This window comes from Vanrija albida (assembly GCF_041260175.1).
Source record: "Vanrija albida strain AlHP1 chromosome Unknown contig_7, whole genome shotgun sequence".
NCBI classification, from domain to species: Eukaryota; Fungi; Basidiomycota; class Tremellomycetes; order Trichosporonales; family Trichosporonaceae; genus Vanrija; species Vanrija albida.
Window position 1 is genome coordinate 205,958 of NW_027191426.1, and position 13,818 is coordinate 219,775.

Genomic DNA, 13,818 nt, shown 5'->3' on the forward strand with positions numbered 1-13,818 from the left:
CAAAGTCGAGCTGCACGAAACAAGCCACCATCACCCCCTCAACCCACACAATGACTCTACGGCCGAGAGCACATCGCCGCCAGCGCGCGCCCGCGTCTCACGCCGCCGCCACGCGCAATTGTCGCAAACGGTGATCGCGTGGGCGGGCCCAGGACGCGGGCGGGCGCTGTGGCGCGCAGAGGCGCCGCCACACTGTTGATCCGTGCTCTGCGCCGCGCGCCGCACGCCACTGCAATACGGATCGGGTTGTTTGCTCCTCTCACCAGCGGCCGTGTTGAAAACTCACTTCTACTGATGTCTGCCTACGCGTCCATGGGCGACAGTCTCGGAGACAGAGTGGTACGACGGGCACGCATCTAGCCCTCCTCGAGCGCGAGGCAGACGGCCTCGCGCGGCCAGAACACACTTGTGACCTCGACTTGAGCCACCGCACAGTCTCCACCCAAGGGACAGGGAAAGGTAACTACGCACTGATCGCCAACAGCATCTCCCTCACGCGTCGCCTGCTCCCTCCCACCTCGCGCTCCGCTGCTCTCCTCTGCAGACGACCGGCTCGTGCACGCAGGCCCAGGGCCGCCGGCCGTCCCACCAGTCTCTTAAAAGACTCTCCAGGAGGGGGAAGAGAACGTGCCATCCCACCCCCGTACGCTCTCTCATAACCCCACCTCACTGTAACAACCACGCTGCACCCGAAACTACCGTCTCAATGTTGAGAGACATTATCGAAGCCATCGACGAGAAGGGCGACTTTGTGCACGATGCCGAGCACCGCGCCGCCGCCCGTCACCAGGTCCGCACGCGCGAGCGTGTGCCCGACTTTATCATCGACCCGGAGCGCGAAAAGGCGCTGGTGCGCAAGATGGACTTGCACATGATGCCCATGTTGTGGATCATGCTGCTGTGAGTGTGGTGTGGGGGCGTGGTGGGGCCATGGCTGACTCTGCAGAATGAACTACATCGCTCGGTGAGCACGAGAACGGGGTGCTCCAGCTCCCTCCCTTCGACCACACCCCGCTGACCCACCTCCCCCCAGTACCAACATCGGTAATGCCAAGATCGGTGGTATGTACGCCGACCTCAACATGTCCTCCAACGGTTATTCCCTCGTTTTGTCCATTTTCTACGCGGGCTACCTCATTTTCGAGGTGCCCTCCAACATGCTCCTGTCCCGATCTCAGCCCCGTGTCTATCTCCCGCTCCTCATGGTCATCTGGGTGGGTGGCGTTGTTTGTTCTTTGCTCACACGCAGGGTGGCTTCCAGTGGTGCGCAAAGGGCATCACCTCGGTCGCGGGCATGGCCGTGTTCCGTTTCGTCCTCGGCCTCGCCGAGGCAGGCTTCTACCCTGGTGTCATGTTCCTCATGTCGTGTTGGTACAAGGTGGGTTGGTGCGGTGGCGGCGGCGCCAACGCCAGCGCCAGCCAGCGCCTGCGCCACGAAACCCTGCTGACCTCCTCAGCCCCACGAGGGCGCCGTCCGCATGTCCATCTTCTACTCGGCCACCCTCGTCGCCGGTGCGTTCGGTAGTCTGCTCGCTGGTGGTATCATCGACAGCATGGACGGCCTGGCCGGCACGCACGGCTGGCAGTGGCTCTTCATCATCGAGGGCTGTGTGTCGGTCGTGCTCGGTGGCGTCGCCTACTTTGTCCTTCCCAGTAAGCTTGCGCTCGCGGGCCCCGCTGACACCAGACTACCCCGCCACGACGCCGTGGCTCACCGAGCACGAGAAGCAGCTGGCCACCCGTCGTATCCTGTACGCGCAGGCGCAGGAGGAGGGTCCCTCGATGGCTCTGTCCCAGGCGTTCAAGGAGGCCCTCAAGGACCCCAAGACCTGGTGCTTCCTCCTCGCCTACAACTTCATCAACCCCCCCTGCACCATCACCTACTTCATCCCGACGCTCGTCGAGTCGATGGGCTACTCGGACCAGATGGCCCAGTTCATGGCCGTGCCCGTCTACCTCGTCTCGCTCGTCTTCTCCATCCTCGGCGGTATCGTCGCCGACCGGACACGCCAGAAGGCGGCCGTCATCGCCGCGGCCGGCATCCTCTCCACGTTCATGTTCGTCTTCTGCGCCATTGTGCAGAACGCAAAGATCAAGTACGTCTTCCTGTGTTTCGGCGGCGCCGGCATCTGGACGGCCCTGCCCGTCTTCCTGTCCTGGGTCGTCATCATGTTCGACGGCCGTGAGAAGCGCGCCATTGCTATTGCGTGGATCAACGGTTTCGGCCAGCTCTCGTCCATCTACGGTGCCTTCTTCTGGCCCGAGAAGGACGCACCGCGTTACGCCACGGGCTTCACCATCACCTGTTCCTTCACCGGCTTCATGGTCGTCATGATCATCTTCACCCGCTGGGCCTTTGGCGACAAGGGTGTGTGGCGCACGTCGTAGGCGTGTGGCCGTGGCGAGAGCAAGGAGGACGACGGCGGCGACGAGAGTAGTGCAACGATCACAGACACGATCACTTCTTCCCTTGATATTACTTCTTGGTTTTGGTTTTGGATTTTGGAGGACACGTTATACCCCCCCGACCTGTGCATATTCGAGACTGCGATAGGGCCTCCGTACCATTACTCAGACTACAGGAAGATGCTACTACTATGTCACTTGGCCGAGGTGTGGAGGGGCGAGGAGGCTTGGAGGAGCGCGTCCTCAGGTCATTCGTGTCAGTTCATCACCTTGCAATTTGACAACATGACAATGCATCGAGAACGAGCACAGAAACAGGACAACACGGACCTCGCCCACACCGGCGCAGTTCGCTTACACCCAACCACCACCACATGCACGGGATACTCACCTCGCCGCGTACGGCGTCCTCTCTCTCTCCCAACCATTGACACCGCAACTGAACCCAGCCACAACCGTCAGTACCAGCCGCGCCCAAGCTTACTATCCAGCCCTAACCATATCACTAGTCTCAAGCCCGAACCGACGCAAACCTTGGCACGCGCGAACAGACTGCCTTAGCAGATACCACGACGCACCTATCCCGAGAAGCCAGACACACCGAGACGAGAACGGAAGACGCGCAGGGTCAAGTGAGCAGCAACACAGGCCGCGGGAGACAGGTTTGTTACAATACCGACAGGATCCAGCCAAGAAGCCCACACGAACTGGGTGAGCACTCAGCGGGATACATCACGTTGCACTCGGCGCGCGGCGGAAGCGCAATTACAAAGCGGTCTTGCCGCGGGTTTCGACGGGAAGGAGGAGCATGATCAGGCCGGTCCTGTGGGGGTCAGTGGGGCTCTGTGCAAGGCGACTCACGCGACGAAGATGCCGGCCGACGCGTAGACGGGGCCGTTGGGCGTCTTGCCAGCGTCCGACCACATGTGGATCACGGGGGCAAAGATACCCGTGATACGCATGGCGGCGGCGCAGAGGGCATCGCCGGTACCGCGCGAGGGCGTGGGGAAGAGCTCGGGCGCGTAGCCGAAGATGACACCGTCTGGGCGTGTAAGCGACGCACGGAATTGTGTACGCAGGACGACTTACAGAAGGCATTGTTGAAAAACGAAGCGATGGAAGTGAGAGCGTCGATCTGCATCTGGTTCTTGGCTTGTGTGAGGGCGAAGAGGAAGATACCAGCGCCGACGGTGAAGACGGACATGGCGACCTTGCGACCAGCGCGGGGGACCTGGACGAACAGGCAGGCAACGATCGAGCCGGGGATACCACATGCGGCCTGGTAGGTGTAGGACGCGTAGGTCGAGTTGATGGTGGTCGCACCCATCTCGGCGCCACGCGCCTCGAGGTAGAGACCGAGGAACTGCATGTAGAGCGGGTAGGCGAGACCGAGGGCGGCGTAACAGAAGATGATGAGTGACGACGAGTAGGCGAGGCGGCGGTTGCAGAAGAGGGTCGAGACCTTCTCCCATCCAACCTCGTGCATCGAGTTCTTGAGCAGCTCCATGGTGGTGAAGGGCTTCTCCTGGACGGTGGCGGCCTCCTTCTCCTCGGCGGTGAGGTAGGGCTCGGCGGCCTGCTTGAGGTCCTCGACGGTGAGGTGGACCTCGACCTTGTTACGCTTGGCAATCTTGTGGATGACCTCGACGGCGGCCTCGTCCTTGCCGATCGAGGCGAGGAACTTGGGCGACTCGTAGACGGGGAGGACGAGGAAGCGGACGAGCCAGAAGAAGATCATCATGCAGCCGAGCGTGATGTACGTGTAGCGCCAGCCCATGTTGTCCTCCTTGCGGCACCACTGTCCGGGCTCGGGCTTGTCGCATCCCCAGCGGGCGATGAAGCCCCAGGCGATGAGCGAGGCGACGACCTGACCGATGGCCCACCAGATGGACAGGAGGGTGAGGAGGTACTGGTGCGAGCCGGGGAGGAACTCGAGGAACATTGTGCCGTCGACGGGCAGGTTGCCGCCGACGCCGAAGCCGGTGAGCGCGATCATGGCGCAGAAGGTCGTAAAGTTGTTTGCGCCACCCGCGGCCGCACCAAACACGCCGCCGATCAGGAGCGTCGAGTTCCACGCGATACGACGTCTGTGTACGTCAGCCGGGCATTCGAGTGGCGCCAGTGCCGGCGGTGGAGCGCGCTACGCAATCTCGAGAGAGAGTACGAGGAGAGTGCGAGGAGAGTGCGCCGTCATCGCTTGCTGCACGTGGCCTGGTATGCACGTCTTGGACGTCTAGTGGCCGCGGCGCGCAGAGTGACGACGAGGACAGCCCAAGTGGGCATGTCACCCGAAGTCCTCCCACCCCCTCCAGGCACAATGTGTGGGCCGGACAAGTTGGCCGTAACCTTGGTTACCATGTGACTGGGCATGCCGCGCTTGCCCAATGGCCTCTCTCGCTGTCTCTCTCCCGCGTCCCCGCGTCTCTCACACAACGCGATTGGTACTCACCCAACAATGTCGCACGAGCATCCCCAGAAGGCGGCGCCAAGAATGAGGCCGACGTAGAGGGACAGACTGGCCAGGGCGACCATGGGTTGCCCGCGCCACTCGTACGAAACGGATGGCATGATAATTGAGATACCCTGGAGCCCTAGGCATGTCAGCGATGAAACTCGCCCATCGATCTCAGGGGGGGGTGGGTGGGAGCAGAGGCAGAGCTGGCGGAGGGCAGGGTAGGCCGGGTGCGATGCGAGCCATGTGGTTGGCTGGTGGTGGCACCTGACTGACACCTTGCCTTGGCTCTCTTGCTCGCTCGCTCGGCCGGCCAGCCAGCAGCCAGCCTGATTAACCTGAATGCACAGCAGCAATCACGGTCACCATTTTCGGCCACCCTGCATAGTGCCCGCTGCTCGGCACCACCTCGGCAGCCACACGACCCAAGTGACGTCTGCGGCGTCGGCGGCCAGCGCAAGCAAGCATGCAAGCAAGCAAGCAAGCGCTCGCAGCAGCAGGATGCACCAACACCACCCCCCACTCCACAACTACTCACAAATGTTGTCGGCAAACCAGCCAAAACCGCCCGAGAAGAAGAGCTCGTACTGGTAGCGGCCCATGCCAATCTCGGCGAGAGCATTGTTGAGGACCTGCACCTTTGCGAGGAAGGCGGGCTTGATGCCCTCCTGCTGGGCGATGAGGGTCGTGTCGCTGATGAGCGAGGCGTTGTCGGCGGCGGTACGGCCCTCAGTGATGGCCTTGTCCTCGGCGGCGAGGTGCTGGGCCTTTTCCGGCGTGTGGGCCGACGCCGTGTCGTGGTCGGACGCGGCGGGCGTGTCGAGGCGGGGAGGGGCAGACATGGTCAACCAGTGACTATGGGATACTAGAGCTACAGTGGGATGTTGACTTGCACAGGCTAGCTTGCAAGAGTGGGGGGGATGGGAAAGAGGCCAAGAGCGCGCGCTGCTGCGCCTTTTATTCACGGCCGCGCCGCTCTGCTTGGCGGTAAAGTCGCCTCTGGAGCCGGCTGGCCGACTGCCCGTGTGAGAGGAGCTGCAGGGCAAGGTGTGGGAGAGAGCAGCGAGCGAGCCAACGAACGAGGAGCAAAACACCCAACTCCCCCTGCCCTAGGTGTAACACGCAGGAACAGGAACAATCGTTAGTGCCCAGGACACTGATTCAGTACACTCCCTGTACTCGGTTTCTTGGCTCATGCACGGTAGTGGCCGATAAACGGTGGCTGACCTGAGGGAGACCCGAGGGAGCCGTCGGCCGCCAGCGCAGCGCCCGCATCAAGCATCTCAACCTACCTAGTTTCCTGCGCTGCGGTGCGCTCATCCCCCCTGTCGTCACCGAGTTTTTCCTGCTCCTGGCGTCTCAGCACCGCGAGGACGTGCCGTAATTTTCTGCTCTGTGACGCAGGCGGCTGTTTGAGGGTGCCGTACCCCGTCCATCAAGCATTTCACCCGAGCCTGCCGAAAGTGAACCCTACTGCCCGGCTTTCCGTCGTGTGGACAGATCGGTGCCCACCCCCCCGGGGTTTACCTCTGGGCCTCCTCGGGCGGGCGGAGGTGCTTTCCCCTGCCGTTTAGCAACGGGCCTGTTGCGCGTTGTGACTGTCGTGGTTGTCACGGTCGGCGCGCGCCGCGGTGCGGGCGGCGACGCGCACAGCTTTCGGGGCTGACGGTTCCGGGCGGGCTGTTCCCCAACGGCCCCCTCGGCTCCCCAAGGCTCCCGGAGCACGTCGAGCCCGTCCGCCGTTTGCCACCGTCCGTCCGAGGGCAAGGCGGAATCCCGGCGCCGTGCCGAGCCCGCGCCGCTGCGCTGGGCCGCCCGGACCGAGGAGCGAGCGGCAGACGGCAGACGTCGCGCTCCCATGCCGCGTAGGCCAGCGCGTGGCGCAGCCGCAGCACCACTGATCTGGAATCACTTCTCACACGATATACGCGCTCTCCCATCACTATGAAATCTCTTCCCCTGACCCCCGACGTCGATCCTTCCCTGGGCCATAAGGCCGCACCTGTCTCGCATTTATCTCCACCTTGGCCTAGTGCCTCGGACCGGCTCGGATCCACGGAGCCACACCCTACTTGCCGACGACGCCGTTGTCCAGCCACTGCTTCAAAAAGGCCGCAGCGTTGGCAGGCTGGTCCATCGGCACCATGTGGCCGGCGTCGAGGATCTTGAGGAACTGGGGGGTTAGCTCTTGCTCGGTAGCGGGCTGGACAGACGACTCACAGTGAGCCCGCCATGCGACTTGACGTAGCCTGCCTTCTTGCCGTCGACGCTCCAGTCGGCCAGCTTCTCGGCGTTGAACGCCGCCTTGCCCGTCCAGTCAAACTTGTCGATCCAGATCTCCTGCCCGACGTGGTTGCAAACCCAGTCGACCATGCCGGCGTACTGGCGTCAGCTGGGCCCGCGCGCACACTCACGTTGAGGACGCGCACGCCGCGCTCGAGCAGCTCGGCGACGTACTCCCATGTCTTGCCGGTCCAGTCGAGCGCACCGCGGAAGCGCTCGCCGACATCGATGGCAGTCATCTCGTACTTGTACCCCTTGGGGATGCCGAGCTTGTGCTGGACGTCCGGGAGGTTGAGGTACGCCTCGATATCGTCGCTGGGTGTGTCAGCGGGATCGGGCTCGGCCACCTACAAGACGCTGTAGCACCCAGGCTCCCCGGGGAAGCAGTGCAGGCGCGCGTCGTAGGGGTTGACATGGGCCCATCTCGAGGCCGAGAAGACCTCGATCATGCAATAGTCGAACCCGATAGCGCAGTCGACGGGCTCGAACCTGTCGAGGCAGTGCTTTGTGGTGATCTCAAGGCACTTGGCCGTGTTGGCGCGGAGCGCGATACACTGGTCAATGTTGAGGATGGTGCCGTTGATGCCCTCCTGCTGCTGGCACCCCATGAGGCGGAACGACTCGAGCATAGAGTAGAGGTCGGGCAGGCCGTTGCCAATGAGCACCGACTGGAGGTTGATGGGCGTCTTGCCGGCGTCGACGAGGGCGGCATTGGCGTCGTACACCGCGCTGGCAAACACGGGGAGGTATCGCCCGCCGTAGCTCTCACCCGAGAGGTGCAGCTCGCGCCCCTCGAGCTCCTTGAACGTGTCGAAGAACTGCTGTCAGCGCCGTCCTCGGCCCCCACTCACAATCTGGATGAACGCGACGACGTCCTTCGCCGCGTCATGAACGTTGCCCACAACCTGGCCGTTGTGCGCGTGGCTGAAGCCGACGTCGATCGGCTGGTCAAGGAAGAAGATGTTCGCCTCATTGTTCCAGCTGTGCGGGTTGGGCGTGGTATCGTTGACCGTCTTGGGCCCAGGGTTAATCCTACACGGGCCCAGCTCGCCATACAGCCCCATCGCGGAGCTGCTGCCCGGCCCGCCGTTGATCCACATCATGACCGGGTCCTTGGAGGGCGCGCGCCGGCTCTCAAAGTACGCAAAGTACAGCTCCTTGCCGCCCCCGACGTCGAGGTAGCCGCTGTACGAGCGCGCGCTCGGGTCGCACCACCCCGTCGTGCTCTTGACGCGCACCTTGTGCCGCGGGTGCGCAGCGCTCACGAGGACGTGGTACTCGTCGGTAACGGACGCGAGGGTGATATCGCTCGCCGGGGCGAGGACCGTGTCAGCGGCGCCGCGATCGTCGACGAGCAGGCTCGCAAAGTCGACCGCATCCCCCACGGTCGGGAGGCGGAACGCGCTGGCGAGGGGGAGGAGGAGCGCGAGGAGCGCGAGCTGGGCGCGCATCGTGAGTTGTCACTGGGGGGATGGACACGACACGAGCCGCGAGACATGTTTATGCTGTTTGTTGCGCCAAGCTGGCCAACGTTGGGCAGCTTACAACACCGCATGGTACCAAGGTCGAGCAGCGCGGCATGACGTCACGTGTGGGGGAAGCCGATGAGGCCGGAGGCCGGGGGGTGCGGGGGCGGGGTCTCGCTCTGCGGCTCGCAGGGTGCCGACGGTCGGCGTGGTCAGTGGCCACGAGAGACGAGCAGAGAGAGAGAGAGGGGCGGCGGGGGGGGAGGGGGAGGGGATAGATTGAGGAGGTTATGCAAGGCAGGAGCGAGGTGAATTCCTCGGCCATTCCTCGCCCAACGCCACGCCACGCGCCGTCGGCCCCGCCCGCCGTTATCTCAGTCACGCCCATCTGGCGGTCGCACCGGCCATGTGGAGCACGTCCACCGCGATATCTGATGCGGAAGTCGTCCACTGCTATTCTCGTCGCTGCTGGCCACTGCTGGCTACTGTCTTAACAAAGCTCGCTGCGAGGTCAATCCACCTCCACCGGCGTCGGGGACCCCCGCCCTCGGTGGATGTCATCGTGCCCTCGGTGTGTGTGGCAGTCTGACCAAGCGGGCGTGTCGATGGCATGTACTTAACCCTGCTTGCAGCTGAGCTACAGACATCCACAGCAAGCTCCACAAGCGCACCCCCCACAGTAGCCACCACACCAGCACCATGTCCCCCACGACGCACTACCACACTGTCACCCTCGCAGCCCGCGGCGGCATCGACCTCGCGTACGCCGAGGCCGGCGACCCCACCGCGCCCACCCTCATCCTGCTGCACGGCTTCCCCTCCAGCTCGAACCAGTACCGCCACCTCATCCCGGCCCTAGCCGACAAGTATCGCGTGCTCGCGCCCGACCTCCCCGGCTTCGGCAGCACCGTGGTGCACAGCGACCCGACCAACCTGACCTTTTCCGACCTCACCGACGCGCTCGAGGGCTTCGTCGACACGCTTGGCGTGTCCCACTTCGGCGTGTACATCTTCGACTATGGCGCGCCGACGGCGCTGCGCTTTGCCCTCCGCCGGCCGGCGGCGATCACGGCGCTCATTACGCAAAACGGCAACGCGTACGAGGAGGGACTCGGCGCCGCGCTCTGGGCGCCGGTCCGTACGCTCTGGGCCACGGAGAGGGGCACGCCCGCGTTCGACGAGGCCCTCGCGCCCCTCGCGGGCCTGCTCACGTTCGAGGCCACGAAGCGGCAGTACACGCTCGGCACGCCCGCGCCCCTGCTGGACCGCATCGACCCGGCGGCGTACGCGCTCGACCAGGCCAACAACGCTAGGAGCCCCGAGACGCAGGTGGGCCTGCTGTACGACTACCGCTCCAACGTGGCCCTGTACCCCCAGTTCCAGGCGTGGCTGAGGGAGTCCCGCGTGCCCGTGCTCGCGGTGTGGGGGAGGGGCGACGAGATCTTCGTGCCGGCCGGCGCGGAGGCGTACGCCCGTGATGCCGTCGATGCCGAGGTGCATCTCCTCGACGGGGGCCACTTCCTCCTCGAGACGCATGTCGAGGCGGTGGCGGCGCTGATTCGCACCTTCCTCGAGCGCGTCAGGTTTGGCCAGGCTGCGTGAGGGCGTGGGCACCTCGACCCCGTGGCCACGCGAATAAACCAGTCGTAAACATAAGTTCTAAGTAGCCTAAGTTAGTAAGCGTACCATACAACGTTCCCTCCGTCAAGCTCGCATCGAGCGCCGCGACTCGTCGCGTACAACACAACAGCCACCCCAACCAACCCTATCCAATCGAGGCCGGGAGCTGAATCGCGCCCTCCCTGCGGCGCCTGAGCGCCAGCAGCAGCACATACACGATGCCCGTGACGGCGATGATGACGACCGTGCCGATGGCGATGAGCACGTCGTAGTTGCGCGGCGGGGGCGGCGCCGGCGCGGGGTGCGGCTTCTTGAGCGCGGCCGTGACGACGGCTACGTGGGCTGGAGTCAGCCCGGCGCGGATGCACACCTACCCGTCGCGTCTGAGAGGGTGGATGCTAGCTCGGCGATCATGGTGAGCGAGTGTACAGAGGCGAGCGAGGTGTGGGAGTTGTTTGAGCTCAACTACAGCACCAGGCACTGGGCACGATCTTGTACGTCATCGATCTGGCTCGTCCACCTGCATGATGAGGCTGGATCTCTAAAGCCACGGGTGTGCTGCAGACATCCTCTGATTGCATAGGGTGCTGCTCAACTCAAACGCGGGCACTCCAGCCTAAATCTCGATGGCTCTCCGGTTCTCCCTCATCGCCCCGCGCAAAGCGCCAAAGAGCAGCATGAGGAAGAGCCCCACGCCCACCAGCACGGCGAGAAGCATATCACCGTCATGCACTGGCCTGGGGGTGCCGATGGGGAACGTCGCCGACTCGTAGTACGAGACTGGGGTCAGCTCCGTCGCGCGACGACGCACTGCTCGGGTCGGAGACGTTTGCGAGCTTGAAGAAGTAGCCGTCGTTGGCGTTCTTGACCTCGCTGCGGGGTCAGCACGACCAGGCGCAGATACCAACGGTACTCTGAACCAGATTTCTTGATTGGGCGCGTCGCAGTCGGGATACATCCAGCCACTGAAGCGGACTCGACGTCAGTCGCGATCCCCTTGGGCACACCTACTGAAGTTGCGGTTGGGCTGCGAGCACGTGAGCCTGGTACGGTACTGGTACAGGTCGATATCTTCGGGGAGTATTCGCTTGTCCTTGTGCGAGAGGATGAAGCGTGCGTAGAGATGCGGCCAGTTAATCTCATCGCTCCAGCCGCCATCGTTGAGACGGATTATCCATTGAAACTGTCGCTCAGTCCCCTGCTGCCCTGCGCTTGCGTCAGAGGGGCCTGCTGCGCCACGTACACTTGAATGGCTCGTCAGCCGGGGGGTATGGAGGCTCGGGCAAGTCGGGGAAGTGTATGCCCAGCGAATTCAGAGGGATCCGGGCTGGGTTGGGGTGAATGACCTCGTACGTCGGGTGGCTTGGGTCGTTCGGGTCGGTCCAGTGCCCCTTTGTCGAGTCGTTGATGCCCCCGTTTGGGAGCTTGGTAGGTGGTGTCACTTCGGGGGGTGGTGGTACGGGGAGGGATGGGAGGATCATGGTGGTGTGGTGGAATGGATAATGGAGAGATGGATGGGATGCAACTTGGCGTGCTGGTTATGTAGTGGCGAGGCGGACAGGAACAGGGGGACACCCCACCCCGCTCCAGTGGTGCGTCCGCCCGTCTGGGTCGGTCCAGTTGCCGCACGTCGAGTCGCCGAGATGGCCTGGGCATGTCGGCGGTGGCGATCCTCCTTGAACTATGTCCGCGGCGGTGGGTGAGAGTTTCGCCATTGTGAGTTGGATGAGCGATGGTGAGGTGGGAGGGGAGGTGGCCTTGGTGGGTTGTCTCTCAGTGGCGACCAGCCTCGGCGCCGTTTGTCTCGCCGCGCCGTAGCGCCAACCAGCGCGTGCGCTGCAGCGCTGAGCAGCCCGCCGAGCTGCTCAACGACAATGCAGTCGAGCAGACCACAGGTAGCCCAAGCAAGCAACGACACTCTCTACATGCATGCACGCACCCACTCGTCTCCATCAGCACGACCGCACGACCGGCGTCAACAAACCCAATCTGAGCCATGACGTAACCCCACGTGGCCCCCTCACCCGGAGCAAAGTCGCCCCGCCCCGCACTGGCCATTGCCAACACCGTCTCGGCGCCGCTCCAACCACCACTCAATCTCCCTCCTCCGACCGCGACGCCGCACCCCCATTGGCACGAGCAGGGAATTCCAGACGCGAGCGCGGATGTAGAGGCGCGCTGTGGGGCAAGCGAGCCGGCCGAGGCGATATCAGCTCCGGGCGAGATCAAACGCGTTTCGGCGTCAGCCCACCGGCTCCACCCTCCAGCGGCGTGGGCTCGCGAAGACGACGGCGTCGACGACGGCGTGTTACTCATCTCTTGCGACGCGTTAATCAGCACGCTCGGTGACGGTGGCGGCGTTGTGCTCGAGGCGAGGCATAAAAGGCGGGCTTGCGAGAGACTAACGACCATCACACCCACCTTCCAAGATCACTGATCTGAGTATCCCTCCCAACCAGCCCCTCCAGCAAGCCCTCCACACCCCAACAATGTCCGTCCCCACCACGACCCGCGCCATCACCCTCACCGCCCCCGTCCGCGGCGAGGTCACGGCCTCGACCTTCGCCCTCAAGACGCTCCCCCTCGCCCCCCTGGCCGAGGGCCAGGTCCTCCTCCGCCTCGAGGCCTTCTCGCACGAGCCGGCGATGCGCCACTGGATCGACGCCGACACGGACCCGGCGCGACTCTACGTCCCGCCCGTGCTCGCGGGCGAGGTAATCCGCTCGCCGGCCATCGGCGAGGTGGTCGCGTCCAAGAGCGCCAAGTGGGCCGTCGGGGCCAAGGTCGCCGCGCTCGCCGGGTGGGCAGAGTACGCTGTCGTCGATGAGGCGCTCGTCTCGGGCGACGCAGTGTGAGTTGTCGTGTTGAATTATGCAGCGGGCTGACGCCCGCTTCCAGAACCCTCCCCGACTCGCCCCTCCACTCGCTCGACGTCCTCGGCTGGGTCGGCCTCACGGCCTACTTTGGCCTCTTCAAGGCCGCGCGCCCCATCAAGCCGGGGATGACCGTCGTCGTGTCTGGCGCAGCGGGCGGCGTGGGCTCGGTCGCGGTCCAGATCGCCAAGCACGTGCTCGGCGCGCGCGTCGTCGGCATCGCGGGCGGCGCGGACAAGTGCGCGTGGGTGCGTTCCCTCGGCGCCGACGAGGCCGTCGACTACAAGAGCGCGACCTTCACCGCGGACCTGGCCTCGGCGCTGCCGGACTACGCTGACGTGTTCTTCGACAACGTCGGCGGCGCGGTCCTCGACGCCATGCTCGCCTCGTCAAGCGCCACGGCCAGATCCTCATGTGCGGCGCGATGGACCAGTACAACGGCGGCGAGCTGCGCCTGCGCAACTGGAGCCAGGTGCTCTACAACCGTATCGACATCCAGGGCTTCCTCTTCCTCGACTACGCCGACGCCAATGCCGAGGCGGTCGAGAATCTCGCCAAGTGGGTCGCAGAGGGCAAGATCGACGGGCCAAAGGCGCACACCGTGGTACCTGGCTCGCTCGAGGACCTGCCTCAGACGTGGATGAGGCTGTACTCGGGCGAATCGCGCGGCAAGCTCATCTCGACGCTCGTGTAACGACGCCACTGGTACACTCGCAGG

General features: G+C 64.1%; 7 protein-coding genes across 7 annotated transcripts; 3 read left to right on the plus strand and 4 right to left on the minus strand.

Moving 5' to 3' along the window:
* Positions 1-706: 706 nt before the first annotated feature.
* Positions 707-2,388, plus strand: Q8F55_008513 (uncharacterized protein; the record flags this gene model as incomplete). The annotated part of the gene is made up of 6 exons (XM_069356909.1): positions 707-900; positions 947-964; positions 1,034-1,214; positions 1,250-1,378; positions 1,458-1,653; positions 1,688-2,388. The coding sequence occupies 6 exons, from the start codon at positions 707-709 to the stop codon at positions 2,386-2,388; spliced, it is 1,419 nt and encodes a 472-aa protein (XP_069204846.1).
* Positions 2,389-3,171: 783 nt separating this feature from the next.
* On the minus strand, positions 3,172-5,700 carry Q8F55_008514 (uncharacterized protein; the record flags this gene model as incomplete). The annotated part of the gene is made up of 5 exons (XM_069356910.1): positions 3,172-3,229; positions 3,268-3,448; positions 3,496-4,493; positions 4,856-4,997; positions 5,397-5,700. The coding sequence occupies 5 exons, from the start codon at positions 5,698-5,700 to the stop codon at positions 3,172-3,174; spliced, it is 1,683 nt and encodes a 560-aa protein (XP_069204847.1).
* A 1,226-nt stretch (positions 5,701-6,926) lies between these two features.
* Q8F55_008515 (uncharacterized protein) lies at positions 6,927-8,592 on the minus strand (the record flags this gene model as incomplete). The annotated part of the gene is made up of 5 exons (XM_069356911.1): positions 6,927-7,031; positions 7,079-7,240; positions 7,273-7,456; positions 7,493-7,959; positions 7,993-8,592. The coding sequence occupies 5 exons, from the start codon at positions 8,590-8,592 to the stop codon at positions 6,927-6,929; spliced, it is 1,518 nt and encodes a 505-aa protein (XP_069204848.1).
* A 714-nt stretch (positions 8,593-9,306) lies between these two features.
* On the plus strand, positions 9,307-10,209 carry Q8F55_008516 (uncharacterized protein; the record flags this gene model as incomplete). The annotated part of the gene is made up of 1 exon (XM_069356912.1): positions 9,307-10,209. The coding sequence occupies one exon, from the start codon at positions 9,307-9,309 to the stop codon at positions 10,207-10,209; it is 903 nt and encodes a 300-aa protein (XP_069204849.1).
* Positions 10,210-10,372: 163 nt separating this feature from the next.
* Positions 10,373-10,641, minus strand: Q8F55_008517 (uncharacterized protein; the record flags this gene model as incomplete). Its single annotated transcript, XM_069356913.1, has 2 exons — positions 10,373-10,560; positions 10,602-10,641. 2 exons carry the CDS (start codon positions 10,639-10,641, stop codon positions 10,373-10,375), a joined length of 228 nt encoding a protein of 75 aa, XP_069204850.1.
* Positions 10,642-10,843: 202 nt separating this feature from the next.
* Positions 10,844-11,708, minus strand: Q8F55_008518 (uncharacterized protein; the record flags this gene model as incomplete). Its single annotated transcript, XM_069356914.1, has 4 exons — positions 10,844-11,007; positions 11,039-11,100; positions 11,235-11,433; positions 11,471-11,708. The coding sequence occupies 4 exons, from the start codon at positions 11,706-11,708 to the stop codon at positions 10,844-10,846; spliced, it is 663 nt and encodes a 220-aa protein (XP_069204851.1).
* A 1,008-nt stretch (positions 11,709-12,716) lies between these two features.
* On the plus strand, positions 12,717-13,794 carry QOR1_4 (quinone oxidoreductase; the record flags this gene model as incomplete). Its single annotated transcript, XM_069356915.1, has 3 exons — positions 12,717-13,078; positions 13,126-13,465; positions 13,507-13,794. The coding sequence occupies 3 exons, from the start codon at positions 12,717-12,719 to the stop codon at positions 13,792-13,794; spliced, it is 990 nt and encodes a 329-aa protein (XP_069204852.1).
* Between the last annotated feature and the right edge of the window lie 24 nt (positions 13,795-13,818).